At 56.9% G+C, this 15,451-nt stretch overlaps 1 protein-coding gene across 1 annotated transcript; it reads left to right on the top strand.

The window, feature by feature from the left end:
- Window positions 1–341: 341 nt before the first annotated feature.
- FKBP4 (FKBP prolyl isomerase 4) lies at window positions 342–12,956 on the top strand. The gene is made up of 10 exons (XM_056117851.1): window positions 342–540; window positions 3,212–3,356; window positions 3,854–3,996; window positions 5,453–5,573; window positions 5,980–6,136; window positions 7,399–7,489; window positions 7,594–7,677; window positions 8,229–8,414; window positions 9,021–9,260; window positions 12,144–12,956. Exons 1-10 carry the CDS (start codon window positions 433–435, stop codon window positions 12,237–12,239), a joined length of 1,371 nt encoding a protein of 456 aa, XP_055973826.1. The 5' UTR covers window positions 342–432; the 3' UTR covers window positions 12,240–12,956.
- The last annotated feature ends 2,495 nt before the right edge of the window (window positions 12,957–15,451 follow it).

A 15,451-nucleotide genomic window follows, 5' to 3' on the forward strand; every position in this document is an offset into this window, starting at 1 on the left:
GGGGCGGGTCCGCGCGCGGGGCGCCGCCGAGGGGGGTCGAAAAGGATCTGGAAGACTCCGGGCCGGGCCGGGGAGCCCCCCGGGTTTTTAAGGACCAGGAAAGAGGAAGGGGGTAAAAAAAAAAAGGAAAAAAAAAAGCGATGACCCCCCGGGGCGCAGGCGGCACCCCGGGCCCAGCCCGCCGGCGCCCCGCCGCCGCCTCTAGAAAGTTCTCCGGCGCGGCTCCGCCCAGCCCCTCCCCCGCGGCGGGTGGGACCAATCGCTCCCCCGGGCGCGCTGTCCCCACCCCCTCGGGCTCCCGCGCCCGGCTCGGCGGCGGGCTGCGGGCGGCGGGCGGGGGCAAAGGTGCCGGGACTCGGCCCGCGCCCGCTGCGGACCCCGCTCGCCGGCTCGCGCGCCCGCTCGGGCCCCGCTGCCCCGGCGCCAACGGCGATGACGGCCGAGGAGATGAAGGCGGCCGAGAGCGCGGCGCAGGCGGCGCCGCTGGCCCTCGCGGGAGGAGTGGACATCAGCCCCAAGCGCGACGAGGGCGTGCTCAAGGTACGGGCGGCCGCGCTGGGGGTGGCGGGGGGCGCGCCGGGGCCCCGCAGCCTCCCCCGCGCCGCGCCGCGCCCCGGGGCCTCCCCCCGCAGCCTCCCCCGCGCCGCGTGCGGCCAGCGCCGGCCCGGGGACCCGGCGCCGCTGCCCGCCGGTGGGAGGCGGGACTGGCCGGCCCGGCCCGGCGCGGCGGGCGTCCACGTGGCCGTGCCCCGCAGCCCCCCGCCCGGGACCGCGGCCCGAGTCGGCCGTGCGCCGCGCTGCCGAGACGGGCGGGGCGGGGGCGCAGCCGTGCGCGGCCCCGGGGGGCCCCCCGCGCTGGGCGCTGGCCGGAGCTCGCCCACCCCGGCCGGGCACTTTGGGTCTTGGGGAATCCATCCAGCGGGTCACCGGAGAGTTCGCGTCCTGGCCCGGATGCCTTTGTGCAACTTGACTCTCGCCCGGGCCCGCCGGGCCAGCGCGATCCCCGGCCCCCCTGGTGACCCACCCCTTCCTGGACACGGGAGGGGGGGACCCGGCAGCCCACCCGCGCAGCCCCGCTGGCCTCCCCCCCAGCTCGGCCCCCGGGAGGGGAGGGGGCTAGAGAGCGGTGCACGCCGGGAGCGGTAGTCCCCCCCCACCCCACCCCCCAATACGTGCCCCCCCCCACCCCACCCCCCGACCTCCTCCCTCTTTTGACTGGGGCCTGGGGTGGAAGCTGCACGTTTCTTGCCACGACTTCTCCGCTTAGCTACAAATAGCGCGCGTTGCTAGGGGGCGGGCCCCCGCGGCCAGGGCAGGACAGCTTGACCCGGGTCTGAAGGACCACGCAGCCTGTTTGGATCAGCAAGTGTCTGGGCTTGCTAATCCCTCGCCCGATATTTGGGGTGTGTGTGTATGTGTGTGTGTGTGCGCGCGCGTGTGTGCGCGTGCATGCCCACTCCTTCTCCAGGAGTGTTTCTCCACCCCCTTGGCGCCCCGTGGCGCAGCCCCAGGCTGCCTGTGACCCGCTGGCTCCTTCTGCCTTTGCCCCAGGTCATGCCCTCCCAGCCGTGGCGGAGGGGGCCCCTTCGCGCTCCTACCTGGGCACCGCGCCTTGGCACCACTCTCAAGCTCCGATGTGGAAACTTTCCCACGGTCGCCACCCACCCAGCCACTGGCCTTCCTTAACGGCTTGGAGAGGGGTTTTCTTAAGTCCCGGGGAAGTAACTTGTAGCTGGGATTTCTGGGACTTACCCTGGTCTCCCAGCAAGAAATGTTTGTCTACAACCTGGGGTTTTCTTGGGGACTGCACTTCTGTTTTATGGTAGTACTCACCTGGGTGGTGCTCAAGGCTTCCTCCAGGCCCTGCACTCAGGGATCGAACTCGTTCAGCCTCGTGAGAGTAGTTGGACTACCAGTGCACACTCTCTCTCTCTCTCTTTCTTTCTCTCTCTCTGCCCCCCGCGTAAACTGCGTGTTCCCTGCATTGCCCAAACTCCCTTTTTTCTGGTTTTTTTATTTTCATTTCTTTGGAGGGGTTGCTTGGGGCCATACCCAGTTGTGCTCTGGGTCAGCTGACTGCATGTAAGGCAGTAAGCACCCTATTCACTGTACCGTCTCGCCAAGCCTAATCTAGCCAGATAGACCAGATCCAGTCACTGCCGTTTAAAAAAGAATGAGAAAATATAGCATTTTTAAGATTTCTCCCTTTGCTGGTGGTATTTTCTTATGAAGTCCTGTAGTGGCTAAAATCCTCCACCAACTCAGAAAAGGAAGTAGCGTCAGGGGCCAGAGTGCATGGCTCTGTGTGTGGGAAGCCAGGAATAGCACCACAGAACCCAAAGAAGAAAGAAAGGGATTAGTAGCTTTGCTCCAAACAAGGCCTAGTGAAAGCTCTGTGGACTGTGACACAGGCTCTAAGGTCTGCGTAGTTTAATTGACTTAGACATGGGGCAGGTGGCATATTTTTTTTTTCCCTTTTGAGTCACACCTGGCAATGCTCAGGGGTTACTCCTGGCTCATGCACTCAGGAATTACTCCTGGCGGTGCTCGGGGGACCCTATAGGATGCTGGGATTCAAGCCCAGGTTTGCCGTGTGCAAAGCAAACGCCCTACCCGCTGTGCTATTGCTCCAGCCCCCAGATGGCAATTTCTTAATTAATTTTTTCCCCCCACCATTTGGGGCCAGGGAGTAAATTGGAACTGGCTGTTCAAGGCATGAGCATACAGTTCATGACTCCAGAGCTGTCTCCCTAGCCCCAACTTTTTCGGGGGAGGGGGGTTACTGGTAGTACTCAACTGCTCCTGGGATGCATGGACACTGCTCCCCGCAGTGCTCGGGGCATCGTGTATTGCCAGAAATCAGACCTAGGCCTCCATGCAAAGCGCGTGTATCAACCATTTGAGCTATTTTTCTAGACCCCGTGGTCCCAACTTTGGAAACCGAGTCATGCACGTCTCAAATATGGGGGGTGGGGGCTGGAGCAATAGCACAACGGGTAGGGCGTTTGCCTTGCACGCGGCTGACCCGAGTTCGATTCCCAGCATCCCATATGGTCCCCCGAGCACCACCAGGAGTAATTCCTGAGTGCAAAGCCAGGGGTAACTCCTGAGCAACACCCGGTGAGACCCCAAAAAAACAAACAAAAAATATGGGGGGTGGGCATCATTTGGTGATTGCTCCGTTCTGGGAACTGACCTTTCCTTCTTCCAGGTCATCAAGCGAGAGGGCACGGGCACCGAGACGCCCATGATCGGGGACCGAGTCTACGTTCACTATACTGGCTGGCTCTTGGATGGCACCAAGTTTGACTCCAGTCTGGACGGGAAGGACAAATTCTCCTTTGCCCTGGGAAAAGGTAGGCCTGCTTGCTTCATGGGCTGGTCGCGTGGCCTTGGCCTACCTGACGCAGTCTGAGTAGAAACTGCAGTCTCAGAACCAAGCTTAAAAAAAAAAAAGAACCAAGCTTAAGGAGGAAGAGCTTATTCCAGTCATTTATTCCCCCCCCCCCCCCCCCCCCCCCCCACTTCTCCGAACGGAATCGGTGTTCTCTCCTTCCCACTCTCCCCTCCCTTTCTCCTCAGGAGCGGACTAGATTGTTTCCTGTACCCCTTTGTTCAGAGGTGGTGGACCTTTTATTTATTTCTTTTCCATTTTGGGAGTCTGGGATCGAAAGCGCTCCACTCAGCCACCCAGCTACACTCCTGACTCCTGACCTGTGTCTGAGACCGGAGCCAGCATGCCATCTCGCTGGGCGTCTCCCGCTTTCCCTGGGACAGGGCAGTTGGTCCCTCCACACTCCGCCCAGAGTGGATCTCGGCCAGAAAGGACCCCGTTGGCTTTCTCTCCCTACAGGGGTAGTCATCAAGGCTTGGGACATTGCCGTGGCCACCATGAAGGTAGGGGAAGTGTGCCACATCACCTGCAAACCGGAATATGCCTATGGCTCAGCCGGCAGCCCTCCGAATATCCCCCCCCATGCCACGCTGGTGTTTGAGGTAAGTGTCCGGCCACCCAGTGCCAGGCAGACAGCCAGGCATTATCTCAGCCCCGGGTCTGGCCCTCTTCCAGCCCTTCCTGCCACTTGGACACAGTGTAGCCACGGCTGAGGGCCTGGCCTTAGGGGGAGGGCAGCTGGCGCTCAGCTCAGCTCATACCTGGCCACTACCAGAAAGTGGCCAGGCTTGTTGGGAGAGAGAGGAGGAAGGGACCCTAAACCCTCTTCGGGTACGGAGCCGGATGGGGGCTCAGGCGTGTTCATCTTCCTGTTTGCAGTCTGGGCCCTTGATGCAGTCGTACCCCGAGATCGTGCAGGGCCAGGGCACTGATCCTCCTGCCCCAAGGCATCGTACCTTTCTGAGCAGTGGGCCTAGACAGAGAGGTGTTGGGGGCGGGAGGCTGAACATAGCCAGCCAGCTCAGGTTCGATCCCCAGCACCATCAGGTATGACCCCTGCCCCCTTGCCCCCTGACAGAAACAAAAAAAGAGCAATGCTGAAGAGGGGAGATGGATGGGTCGTGACTAGAACTCGAAAGATCAGGAGACCAGTCTGTGAGTCTAAATTTAGACCAACAGGCCAGAGATAGTCCAAGGGTGCAAGGCACTCGCCTGGCATTGCCTAGAGAATCCGGAGGCTAACCAGGGCTCCATCCTCAGCACAGAGCCGTGACCCAGGGGATCCGAGGAGAGGAGAGCCGCCTCTCCAGGGTGACGGAGGCAGAACGCGGTGAGGGACAGGGAGGGATAAATGCTGGAGACGGAGGGTCTTTAGTTATTGCTTGGTTTGGGGGAGGGGGGTTCACACTCAGCGTTGTTCGGGGGTTACTCCTGGCAGTCCTCAGGGGACTATATAGGGTGCTGGGGCTCGAATCCAGGTTGCCCGCGCCCAAGGCGAACGCCCCACAATCGCTCCGGCCCCATCACGTCATGCCGACCACCTACTTGATGGGGCTTTTCAAGAAGCTGGATTCTGGGGCCAGAGCAATAGCACAGCGGGGAGGGCGTTTGCCTTGCACGTGGCCAACCCGGGTTCGATCCCCGGCATCCCATATGGTTCCCCCACGCACCACCAGGAGTGATTCCTGAGTGCAGAGCTCAGGAGGAACCCCTGGGTATTGTTGAGTGTGACCCAAAAAGGAAAAGGAGGGGGAAAAAAGGCTGGATTCTTTTGTGTTGAGTGCTGGTACTCATGGATAGCGATGTCAAAAGGTGAAATCAGGAGTTGCCTGCCTGCTGCCATCCAATTAGGGCCGTTCCAGGAATGTCGCAAGGGACACTTCGTCTCTGGGTGAGTCCTGGCTGAGCCCAGGGACAGCAGCGACCAGTGTGACGGATCCTTGGGGCTCCGGATTGTGGCCACCGCCACCTGCATCTCCGAGGAGCAAGAGCCTAATCTTCCCGATCACATGACCCATTGCTGGAAGGAGTTGTGTCACCTGATGTTTTGTCCCACAGGTGGAGTTATTTGAGTTCCGGCCAGAGGATCTGACAGAGGACGAAGACGGTGGCATCCTCCGAAGAATAAGGAAGCTAGGTGAAGGCCACGCCAGACCCAATGAGGGCGCTATTGTGGAGGGTAGGTGTGGGCTTCGCGTTTGGCTTCTGAGTGAGATGCAGAACCCATTTAGCTTAGAGCAGGTCACTTTTTTTTTTCTTTTTGGCCACACTTGATTGTGCCCAGCACTTAAACTCCTGGCGCTGTGCTCAGGGAGTACTCCTGGGTAATGCTTGGGAGACGTGGGGTACCCAGACCCAGCTCAGCTGTGCACAAGTGCCTGGCCCTGCTGTGCCGACGCTTCGGCCCCATCGCGTTCTTTTCTTCCAGATGTTTTTGCCTGTGGAAGGGAGAGCCTTGACGTCTCTTTATGTCTTGGCATAGAACAGGAGGCTCCCGGGCGCAGGCAGGGCGGGGGGACGGCTTAGGGCAGCCCTCCCTCGCTCCCCTGCCCGCTCAGGCCTCTGGGCCCTCTCTTAACCTGCAGTTGCACTGGAAGGGTCTTGCAAAGACCGGATTTTTGATCGGCGGGAACTCCGCTTTGAGATCGGCGAGGGAGAAAGCCTGGACCTGCCTTGCGGGCTGGAGAAGGCCCTTCAGCGCATGGAAAAAGGCGAGCAGTCGGTGGTGTACCTCAAGCCCAGGTGAGGACCGGGTATCAGGACCCACAGACGCTGTTCACATCCACGTTGAGGGGTGGGGTCTGAAACGCCACCGGGTTCGTTCCCTGCGCCCCTGGCCACCCGCCCGGGATGTGTTCCTTGGCGATCTCTTCACTTACTTTGGAGGACGGCCCCTGTGGTCCACAACTCCTAGGCCAAAGCCTAAATCTTTCCCACCGTCACTGCTGTAGCTTCTCCCATCTCCCACTAACCCTGTCAAACAAACCCGCTGGGCTGGAGCCTTCGATCACCGGCACCCATATGGTTCCCCAAACTGAGCCAGGAGTGAGCCCCGAGCACTACCAGGCATAGCCCAAAATCTCACACATACAGACACAACTGTGCAAAAGTGCCATGCGGGGCACCCCCCCATAATAAAGCGCCTACTGTGTGCTGCTGCTAATGATACTAAAGTACCTACTGTGTGGTGCCATGCTGGAAATTTTTGGGGATTCAGAGATGGCTGCCTTCTACTCAGTGAAATACCTTTTTTTTGGGGGGGGGGTAAATTACTGGAGTGATACCACAGCGGTAGGGCCTTGCGCACATGCCAGCCCAGCTGAGCTGGGTTCGATTCCTCTGCCCCTCTTGGAGAGCCTGGCAAGCTACTGAGAGTATTTAATATGCCAAACACAGTAACAAGAAGTCTCACGATGGAGACGTTACTGGGCCCGCTCGAGCAAATCGATGAACAACGGAAGGACAAGATTTGGTAAATGAATCACCGTGAGGTGCAGTTACAGACTTACAGACTTTCGTGCTTACGTTTCAGTCATACAATGATCGAGTACCCATCCCATTCTCTACCACCAGTGATCCCAGTATCTCTCTCTGTGCTCCATTCCCCCCCCCCCCCTCGCCTTTTGCTCTCTCCTTTTGGGTGTTGTGATTTGCAATAGAGGTATTGAATGGCCATCATTCGGGCTATAGACTACTTGCAGCCTGCATCTCCCGTCCCGAGCAGTGAGATACCATTTAAATGAGCAATCTGGTGGTGGGAGTTCCCAAGAGGCAAAGCAGCCCAACTTACTGTGCCCCCCGAATGAGGGAGGATACGATCACATGGGAAATTTTTTGAACCGCATCTCAAAGGACAGGAAACAGAGCCAGGAGGGGGATGAGTCTGGGCTGGAGATCCCCTCGGGGGGAAAAAAACACCAGGGACCGGGCACAGCTGAGAGCAGGCAAGGTGCCACCATGCCTCAGAGGGGTTGGGTTTGGTCTTGTTTTGTTCCTGCCTCCAGCTACGCTTTTGGCAATGTCGGGAAGGAAAAGTTCCAGATCCCGCCCCTGGCCGAGCTAAAATACGAGGTGCACCTCAAGAGTTTCGAGAAGGTGAGTTTGCTGGACGTCTTTTCCTGCACCCAAACCCAGGTCCCCACCTGGAGGGGGGACTCTTGGGGTGCTGACTGTTCTGTTTCTCCGGTGGGGGACGGCAGGCCAAGGAGTCCTGGGAGATGAACTCGGAGGAGAAGCTGGAACAGAGTGCCATCGTCAAGGAGCGTGGCACTCTGTACTTCAAGGTGAGCCACTGGCCACGGGCCTGGAAAGACCTTCCGGGAGGGCTGCTCACAGGTCACCTTCCTCGCCGTGCCTGAGATGATTTCCTGTCAGAGCTTCTGCGCTCAGGAATTACCCCTGGCAGTGCTCAAGGGACCATATGGGATGCTGGGAATTGAACCCGGATCTGCCACGTGCAAGGCAAACGTCCTCCCCGCTGTGCTATTGCTCCAGCCCCCGTTCTCTTTATTTTTTTGGATCACACCCAGTGTTGCACGGGGGTTACTCCTGGCTCATGCACTTGACTCCTGGGGATGCTCAGGGCACCCAGTGGGAAGCTGGGAATCGAACCCGGGTCTGCCATGTGCAAGGCAAATGCACGACCCACTGTACTATTGCACCAGCCCCGTGAGATGGCCTCATGGCAGGGGGTGGGGGGGGGCGGATCCCCTGGGGCAGAAGGCGGCCATGCCCTTGGGTCGCTGGTCTCTGCAGACAGGACACCACCACCACCCGCCACCACCCCAGTACCCCTGAACTCGCTCAGGGGGCCTCCACCTCCCTCCACTTGCAGGAAGGCAAGTACAAGCAAGCCGTCCTGCAGTACAAGAAGATTGTGTCCTGGCTGGAGTACAAGTCGAGCTTCTCGAAAGAGGACGCGCAGAAGGCCCAGGCCCTCTGCCTCGCTTCCCACCTCAACCTGGCCATGTGTCACCTGAAGCTCCAGGCCTTCTCGGCTGCTGTCGAGAGCTGCAACAAGGTGAGGCCCCCGGGGAGCCGGTGCTCTGCCTGTTGAGGACTCGGGGAGCCAGTGCTCGGCTTCAGCGGCGGGTGGGGGGAACATTGGATGGAAAGCCGCGCTGGGCGGTCTTTGCCTCTCCCTCTGCCAGGTTGGCTTTGTTCTGAGGAGAACATACAGGTCCCAGGTCTCTCTTCCATGCCAAAGACCGGCCCCTCTCCCTGCCACTGGGACTAAATGGGGGGTTTGTTTTGTTTTGCTTTGTTTTTTTCTTTTTTTGCGTCACACCTGGCTATGCACAGGGTTTGCTCCTGGCTTTGCACTCAGGAATGACTCCTGGCGGTGCTCGGGGGACCCTGTGGGATGCTGGGAATCGAACCTGGTTCAGCCGCGTGCAAGGCAAACACCCAACCCACTGTGCTATCACTTCAGCCCCTAAATGGGGTTCTTTTCCTCAGCTTTGGGCTTTTAGTTTTCATTCAAATGCCTAGAACCATTTATTTCAGTCTGCATCTGCCCCCTGAGGCCCGCCTAAGACACCCGTGTCCCCCCCGCCCCCCCCAACCCCCGGCATGGCAGCCAGGTGGGCCAGGAGCTGAGGGCTCCCTGTGCTACCCCCACCCGTAGGCCCTGGAACTGGACAGCAGCAACGAGAAGGGCCTTTTCCGCCGAGGCGAGGCCCACCTGGCAGTGAACGACTTCGACTTGGCCCAGGCTGACTTCCAGAAGGTCCTACAGCTCTACCCCAGCAACAAGGCCGCCCGGGCCCAGCTGGCCACCTGCCAGCAGCGGATCCGCAAGCAGCTCGCCCGGGAGAAGAAGCTGTACGCCAACATGTTTGAGCGGCTGGCCGAGGAGGAGAGCAGGGTGAGGTGTGGGAGGGGCCGTGCAGGGGACCAACCCCTGTGCCCGTGGCTGAGAGTCCTGGAAACTAGACGTCTCTCTGGGCCTGGCCGCGGAAGGGCAAAAGCGGCCTCCGGTTGGGACTGGCACCTACTGGCTTGGCTGCTTTGTGCTTTTTTTGTTTTTTTTAGATATAGTTATTGGGGTTTTTTTTGTTGTTGTCGTCGTTGTTTTTCCAAATCCTGGTTCTGCTCACGGGGCGGGGGCACGTGGCCTGGATTCCAGCGCCACCTGGTCCCCCCGGGCACCTCGAGTTGTGGCCTGAGCACATGCAGAACATGTATGTGTGTGTGTCCGGAGACTCCTGTGTAAACTCGGTTAATACGTTGGCACGGTTAAACAAACTCCACGAGAGAACATGTAGCCAAGTCTTCCTTTTGTCCACAAGCAACTGATTGGACCAGTTCTTGGATCCTGATGTACGTGTGTACGTCACTGGCATACAGGGACATCGCGTGTGGGCATAGACCATGGGTGTTCTCTTGGTGACACAAGCAAACAGGTTTCTTGCCTGACGCATGGCAGTGGGCCTTTCTCTGGGCGTGTGTTCTGGACATACGTGAGGATACTTGTGTCACGTGTGTCTGTTTAAAAGCTTGACTCATTTCCTCTTTGTATTTGGCTTGTCTTCCATTGTGGGGGGAGACTGTATTGTACCTCCCCGTCTCCCGATTTCTTGATTGTTCGGAGGTTCGAACCAACACCAGAAAGACAGGGCCAGCGAAAGGTCATTTTGAACTTTTTGGTTTTGTTTTTTTGGGGGGTGGGGCCAGGGGGTTATTCCTGGCTTTGCACTCTGCAGTTACTGCTGATGGTTCTCTGAGACCTTTCTTTTTTCTTTTTTCTTTTCTTTTTTTTTTTTAATTTGAGCCTTTCAATAATAGCACTGTCCTCCCATTGTTCATCGATTTGCCCGAGCGGGCACCAGTAACGTCTCCATTGTGAGACTTCTTTTGATTGTTTTGGGCATATCAAATACGACATGGGGAGCTTGGCAGGGTCTGCCGTGCGGGCGGGATAGATACTCTCGGTAGCTTGCCGGGCTCTTCGAGAGGGATGGAGGAATCAAACCCAGGTCGGCCACATGCAAGGCAAATGCCCTACCTACCCCCTATGCTGTTGCTCCAGCCTTTCACTAATAAGGTTAAAAAAGGTGAAATGAACTTGATGGTACTTAGTTCACCCAGAATATCTTGACTCTGTGATATTTATTTATTTATTTTAAAATTTAGTTTTGTTCCTATGTGTTCCTTGTTTTGTTGGTGCCCATACCCAGCAGTGCTGAGGGGTCACTCCTAGCAGTGCTTGGGGGGGGCCATATGTGGTGCCAGGGATCGAACCCGTGTTGGCCGCATGCAAGGCAAAGCGCCCTACCCGCTGTCCTATGGCTCCTGCCTCTACATTTCGATGTTTTAAACTTCAGACATGAACTTGAAATAGTGGCATATGTCACATGGGTGTTGTGGTGATTTGTAATTCCCAGTGTCTTGTTTTCAATGCCCTCCCCACCTCTCTTCAACTGTCACCGCTGTTGCAGTGACCCGGGAGTCTCACACCCACCACCAGTGGGGCTTGCTGTGCTCACCAGGTTTGCACTCAGGTGTTTGTGAAGTTGCCTTGGGTGTTGGCCGCAGCTCAGCAGAGGTTACAGTTCCTAGCCGGGGCGTTTGCTCCTGGTTTCAATACAGCCAGAGGTTGCTGGCTCAGATGCCAGAGTTGCTGGGATTGTGCTCCATGCGTGGGGGACGCTGGGGATTGGGATTTGGGGCCTGTGGCTTTGAAAGGCAGGCACTCAGCCCTCCACAATTGCTCCAACGCTGGGACTAACCCTTTTGAGCAGTCTGGGAATAAAGGGACCTCAGAAATGTGTATATGCAGGTGTGTCTTTAGGACATATGCTACTTGATAGGAATATGTTTTCTTATTAGGTTTTTTTTTTTGAGGAGGGGGGTTGTTTATTTGTTTGTTTTGGCTTTTTTGGGTCACACCCGGTGATGCACAGGGGTTACTCCTGGCTCATGCACTCAGGAATTACTCCTGGCAGTGCTCGGGGGACCATGTGGGAGCTGGGAATCAAACCCAGGTTGGCCGCGTGCAAGGCAAAAGCCCTACCCACTGTACTATCACTTCAGCCTCGTGTTTTCTTTTTGGTGTTTTGGTCACCCTAGCTTTGTTCAAGGATCACTCCTGGCAGGGCTTGGTGGGAGGACTCTGGGGTGCCGTGGATCAAGCCTGAGTTGGCGGTGTGCAGGGCAAACCCCCTACCCCCTGGACTGTCTCTCCAGCCCTAGCAATGCGGTTCCTTTTGGTGGGTGGGGGCCACACCCAGCAATGCTCAGGGCTTCCTCCTGGCTCTGCACTCGGATATATACTCCTGGTGGTGCTTGGGGGACCATATGGGATCCCTGGGGTCAAACCCAGGTCTGCTGCATGCCAGGCAAGCTCTGTTATCTGCTGTACTATCCCCAGCGCTGGAATGTGTTTCTTTAGCTTGGGGAATGAGTCATTGTGGGCATGGATCATATACAGTATCTGTGTGTCACGGGTCATTTGGATATAGGTGAGCAAGAGTGGGGACAAGGAGGGGGAAGTCACCCTTTCCCGGGGCCGGAGCCATAGCACAGCGAGTAGGGCGTTGGCCTTGCACACAGCTGGTCCAGGTTCGAATCCCAGCATCCCATATGGTCCCCTGAGCACTGCCAGGAGTAATTCCTGAGTGCGTGAGCCAGGAGGAACCCCTGAGCATTGCAGGGTATGACCCAAAAAGCAAAAGCAAAAAAAAAAAGTCACCCTTTCTCATTGGAGAGACTTGACCAATGTCCCTCTTCACCCCCCACCCCCGCATAGGCGAGCGCTGCCGTCTCCACAAGGGACACAGAGATGAAGGAGGAGCGGAAGCAGGACGCGGCCGGAAGCCACCCTGGGGTGAAGACGGAAGCATAGCCTCGCCCGTCGCCTTGCTCAGGGCCCTCACCCTGGGCCGCTACCTCCCCTGCGCCCGCCCCCCTCCTCCGCCCTCTTAGTTTTGTAAAAACCGAAGAATTTTGAGTGACTTAGACCTTTATTTTTCTATATGATTGGATGGTGGCTTTCGGGGAAAGGGGGAGGAAAGGAGTCGGCTGGGGAGGATTGAGCTGGGGTCACCCCCCCCCCTCTGTCCTTCCCCCACTTACATGTGTTCAATGAATGTCCATCCACATACACTCACCGGGATGTTAATTTATTTTGCTTCCTCTGTTCCGCTCTGTCCAGTTTCCAGATAGTCAGAGGGGGGTGAGTGGCAAGGATGAGGCGGGGGGGGAGGGGGGGTCTGGTGTGAAACCATGCTGCAGAGGGGAGACCCTTGTGGAGGCAGCCATTTTTTTCCTCTTTTTCCTCCGCCGGTCTCTTTCCAGACTGTGGCCTCTCTCTGGGTGCTAGGGGCGTGGGGGAAACCACTGCTCAGCTTACTCCCCTCTCTGTCCCCCTCCTCGCCCCCTGACAATGTGACTGAGGATTGGCTTCTGGGACCCTGTTCCCTGCCCCTCCCACTGTGCCCCCTCCCCCACGCCTCCCCCCATCCGCTGCCCTTCTCAGGTCATGGCCCCGCCCCACCTCGCCTCAGCCTCTTCTGCACCTTTCTGAAGGTCCAGGCTCAACCTCAAGTTCCATGCTTGAGCAATAAAGTGGAAACAGCAAAGCCTCGAGTGTCGGGCCACTCTTTCTGTTGGGCCTGGGGGCGGGGGGCACCAGAGAGGGGCAGCTGGGGGTTAAGTTGCTTGCCTTGCTATGCGGGTAGGGGTGGGGAACGGGGGGGGGGGGGGTCACACCTGGTGATGCTCAGGGGTTACTCCTGCCTCATGCACTCAGGAATCACTCCTGGCGGTGATCGAGGGACCCTGCCCGATGCGGGAATCGAACCCGGGTTGCCCACGTGCAAGGCAAACGCCCTACCCGCTGTGCTATCGCTCCAGCCCCTTCCCTGGCCTTTGACCCAAGTTTGCGCCCTCACCCAGCCCTGCCTTCGTAACCCCTTGAGTACCATCTGGTATGAGCCCAGATACCTCCGCCACAAACCCCACCCCCAGAAAAAAATTATAAGGGGTTTACACGCTTCATCCCCGCTCCTGATTCAAAGGCAGAGAAGCCACCGTGGGTGGAGCTTCCGGAGTTGGGGCCACCAGCCACTGAAACGCCCCCACATTCCCCAGCGGCCTGTCTGGTCTTCCTTGCTGTTTTTTTCCCCTGACATGTAAAACGAGGTGAAATACGGCTTTGACCCTTGTCTCTGTTGGTAAGGGAAGCCACTGCCCTCCGACGTTGCCAGGTGAACTTGGCTAGAGGCTAGAGTCTGGAGATCGCTGCCCTGTGTGTGGCATGCCAGTCCTTTGACTGCTCTGTACGGGAAGCAAGATCAGAAGAGATTGTTCCATGCAACAAGGGATGATTGCGGTTTTCTATGAAAGTGGCACCAAGTGTGGGTGGTGCTGGAACCGGGACTGGTATTTGAGTGTTCAGATCTCCCGGAGTCTGCTTGTTCTCACTTGGCTTCACACCCTTTGTGCAGGGCAATGGTGATTGGGTCCTTTCCCATGCCAGGATTAAACTTGCCTCTGCAGCCAAGGATTTTAATCCTAAATGCTCCCATGTAAGCCTCATTCTAAACCCAGAGTTTCATGAAGATCTACCTTAACCTGAGACTTGAGGGTATTATCTCATTTTGAAAGATGAGGAAACCAGGCCAGAGATAGTACAGCAGGTAGGGCACCCACCTTGGATGTGGCTGACCCAGGTTCAGACGATGCCTGGCATCCCAGAGGGTCCCCCGAGCACCGCCAGGAGTGATTCCTGAGTGCAGAGCTAGGAGTAACCTCTGAGTATCACTGGGTGTGACTCAAAAGGGAAAAAAAAAAAAACAGGTTACTGGAAAAGAAAGCCCCTGCAGGTGTGAGAACTTGAAGGAATCCAAATTAAGCTGAAGTTGTCATCACCTTGGGCAAGTAGAGCCAGTCTTGCAAAACGGCAATGAAATCAATCCTGGAGCCTGAGATGTGACAGGAGTTAAGGCATTCATTTTAAACCCGGATGACCCAGGTTCGATCCCTGCTACCACAGCAAATAGTCCCTCAGCACAGCACCCAAAATGGTCCCAAACACTTCTTCCCTCCACTTAAAAAAGCAATCCTGGTGCTGGAGTGATAGCACAGCGGGTAGGGCATTTGCCTTGCACGAGGCCAACCCGGGTTCAATTCCCAGCATCTCATATGGTCCCCTGAGCACCGCCAGGAGTAATTCCTGAGTGCAGAGCCAGGAGTAACCCCTGTGCACGGCCGGGTGTGACCCAAAAAGCAAAAAAAAAGCAATCCTACAGTTCTACCGGCTCTGAATACTTCTAGATGATTAAATATAAGTACTCAGGCAGAAGCCCAGAACTGGACGAGCCATGGTTTATGTGACTTTAAGACTGTCTAGTGAGGGGGCTTGGGCTTGGAGTGATAGCACAGCAGAGAGGTCATTTGCCTCGCACACATCTAACCCACATGCAAACCCTGGTATCCCGTATGGTGCCCCAAGCACTGCCAGGAGTAACCCCTGACTGAGTGTATCACCAGGTGTGACCAAAAAGAAAACAACTGTATAGTGAGGCTATTCATTAAAGTGGGTAGAAGGTTTAGGGCAAGAGTGATAGCAGTATAGCAGGTAAGTACTTCATCTGGTCCCCTGAGCACAGAGAACAGGAAAGTCCTGAGCACAGCCAGGTGTAGTGGAAAAACAAAAGCACTATAGCACTATCCTCCCGTTCATCGATTTGCTCGAGCGGGCCCAGTAACGTCTCCATTTTGAGACTTGTTACTGTGTTTGGCATATTGAATACGTCACAGGTAGCTTGCCAGGCTTTGCCGTGCGGGCAAGATACTCTTCGGTAGCTTGCCGTGCTCTCTGAGAGGGGCGGAGGAATCGAACCCAGCTTGGCTGGGCTGGCTACCCACAAACGCCTTACCGCTGTGCTATCGCTCCAGCCCATAATGTGGGTAGCCTACCAAAAGGGCATCAGAAATCAGAATGCAAGTTCGAGCTGGTAACAAAACAGAAAATAAAAAATAATAATAATAATAAGTTACAAACTACTCTACCTAGACCACATATACAATGACTATGAGGAAACCTAAGGAACT

The sequence above is a fragment of the Sorex fumeus genome, unplaced genomic scaffold, assembly GCF_029834395.1.
Source record: "Sorex fumeus unplaced genomic scaffold, SorFum_2.1 ptg000036l, whole genome shotgun sequence".
NCBI classification, from domain to species: domain Eukaryota; kingdom Metazoa; phylum Chordata; class Mammalia; order Eulipotyphla; family Soricidae; genus Sorex; species Sorex fumeus.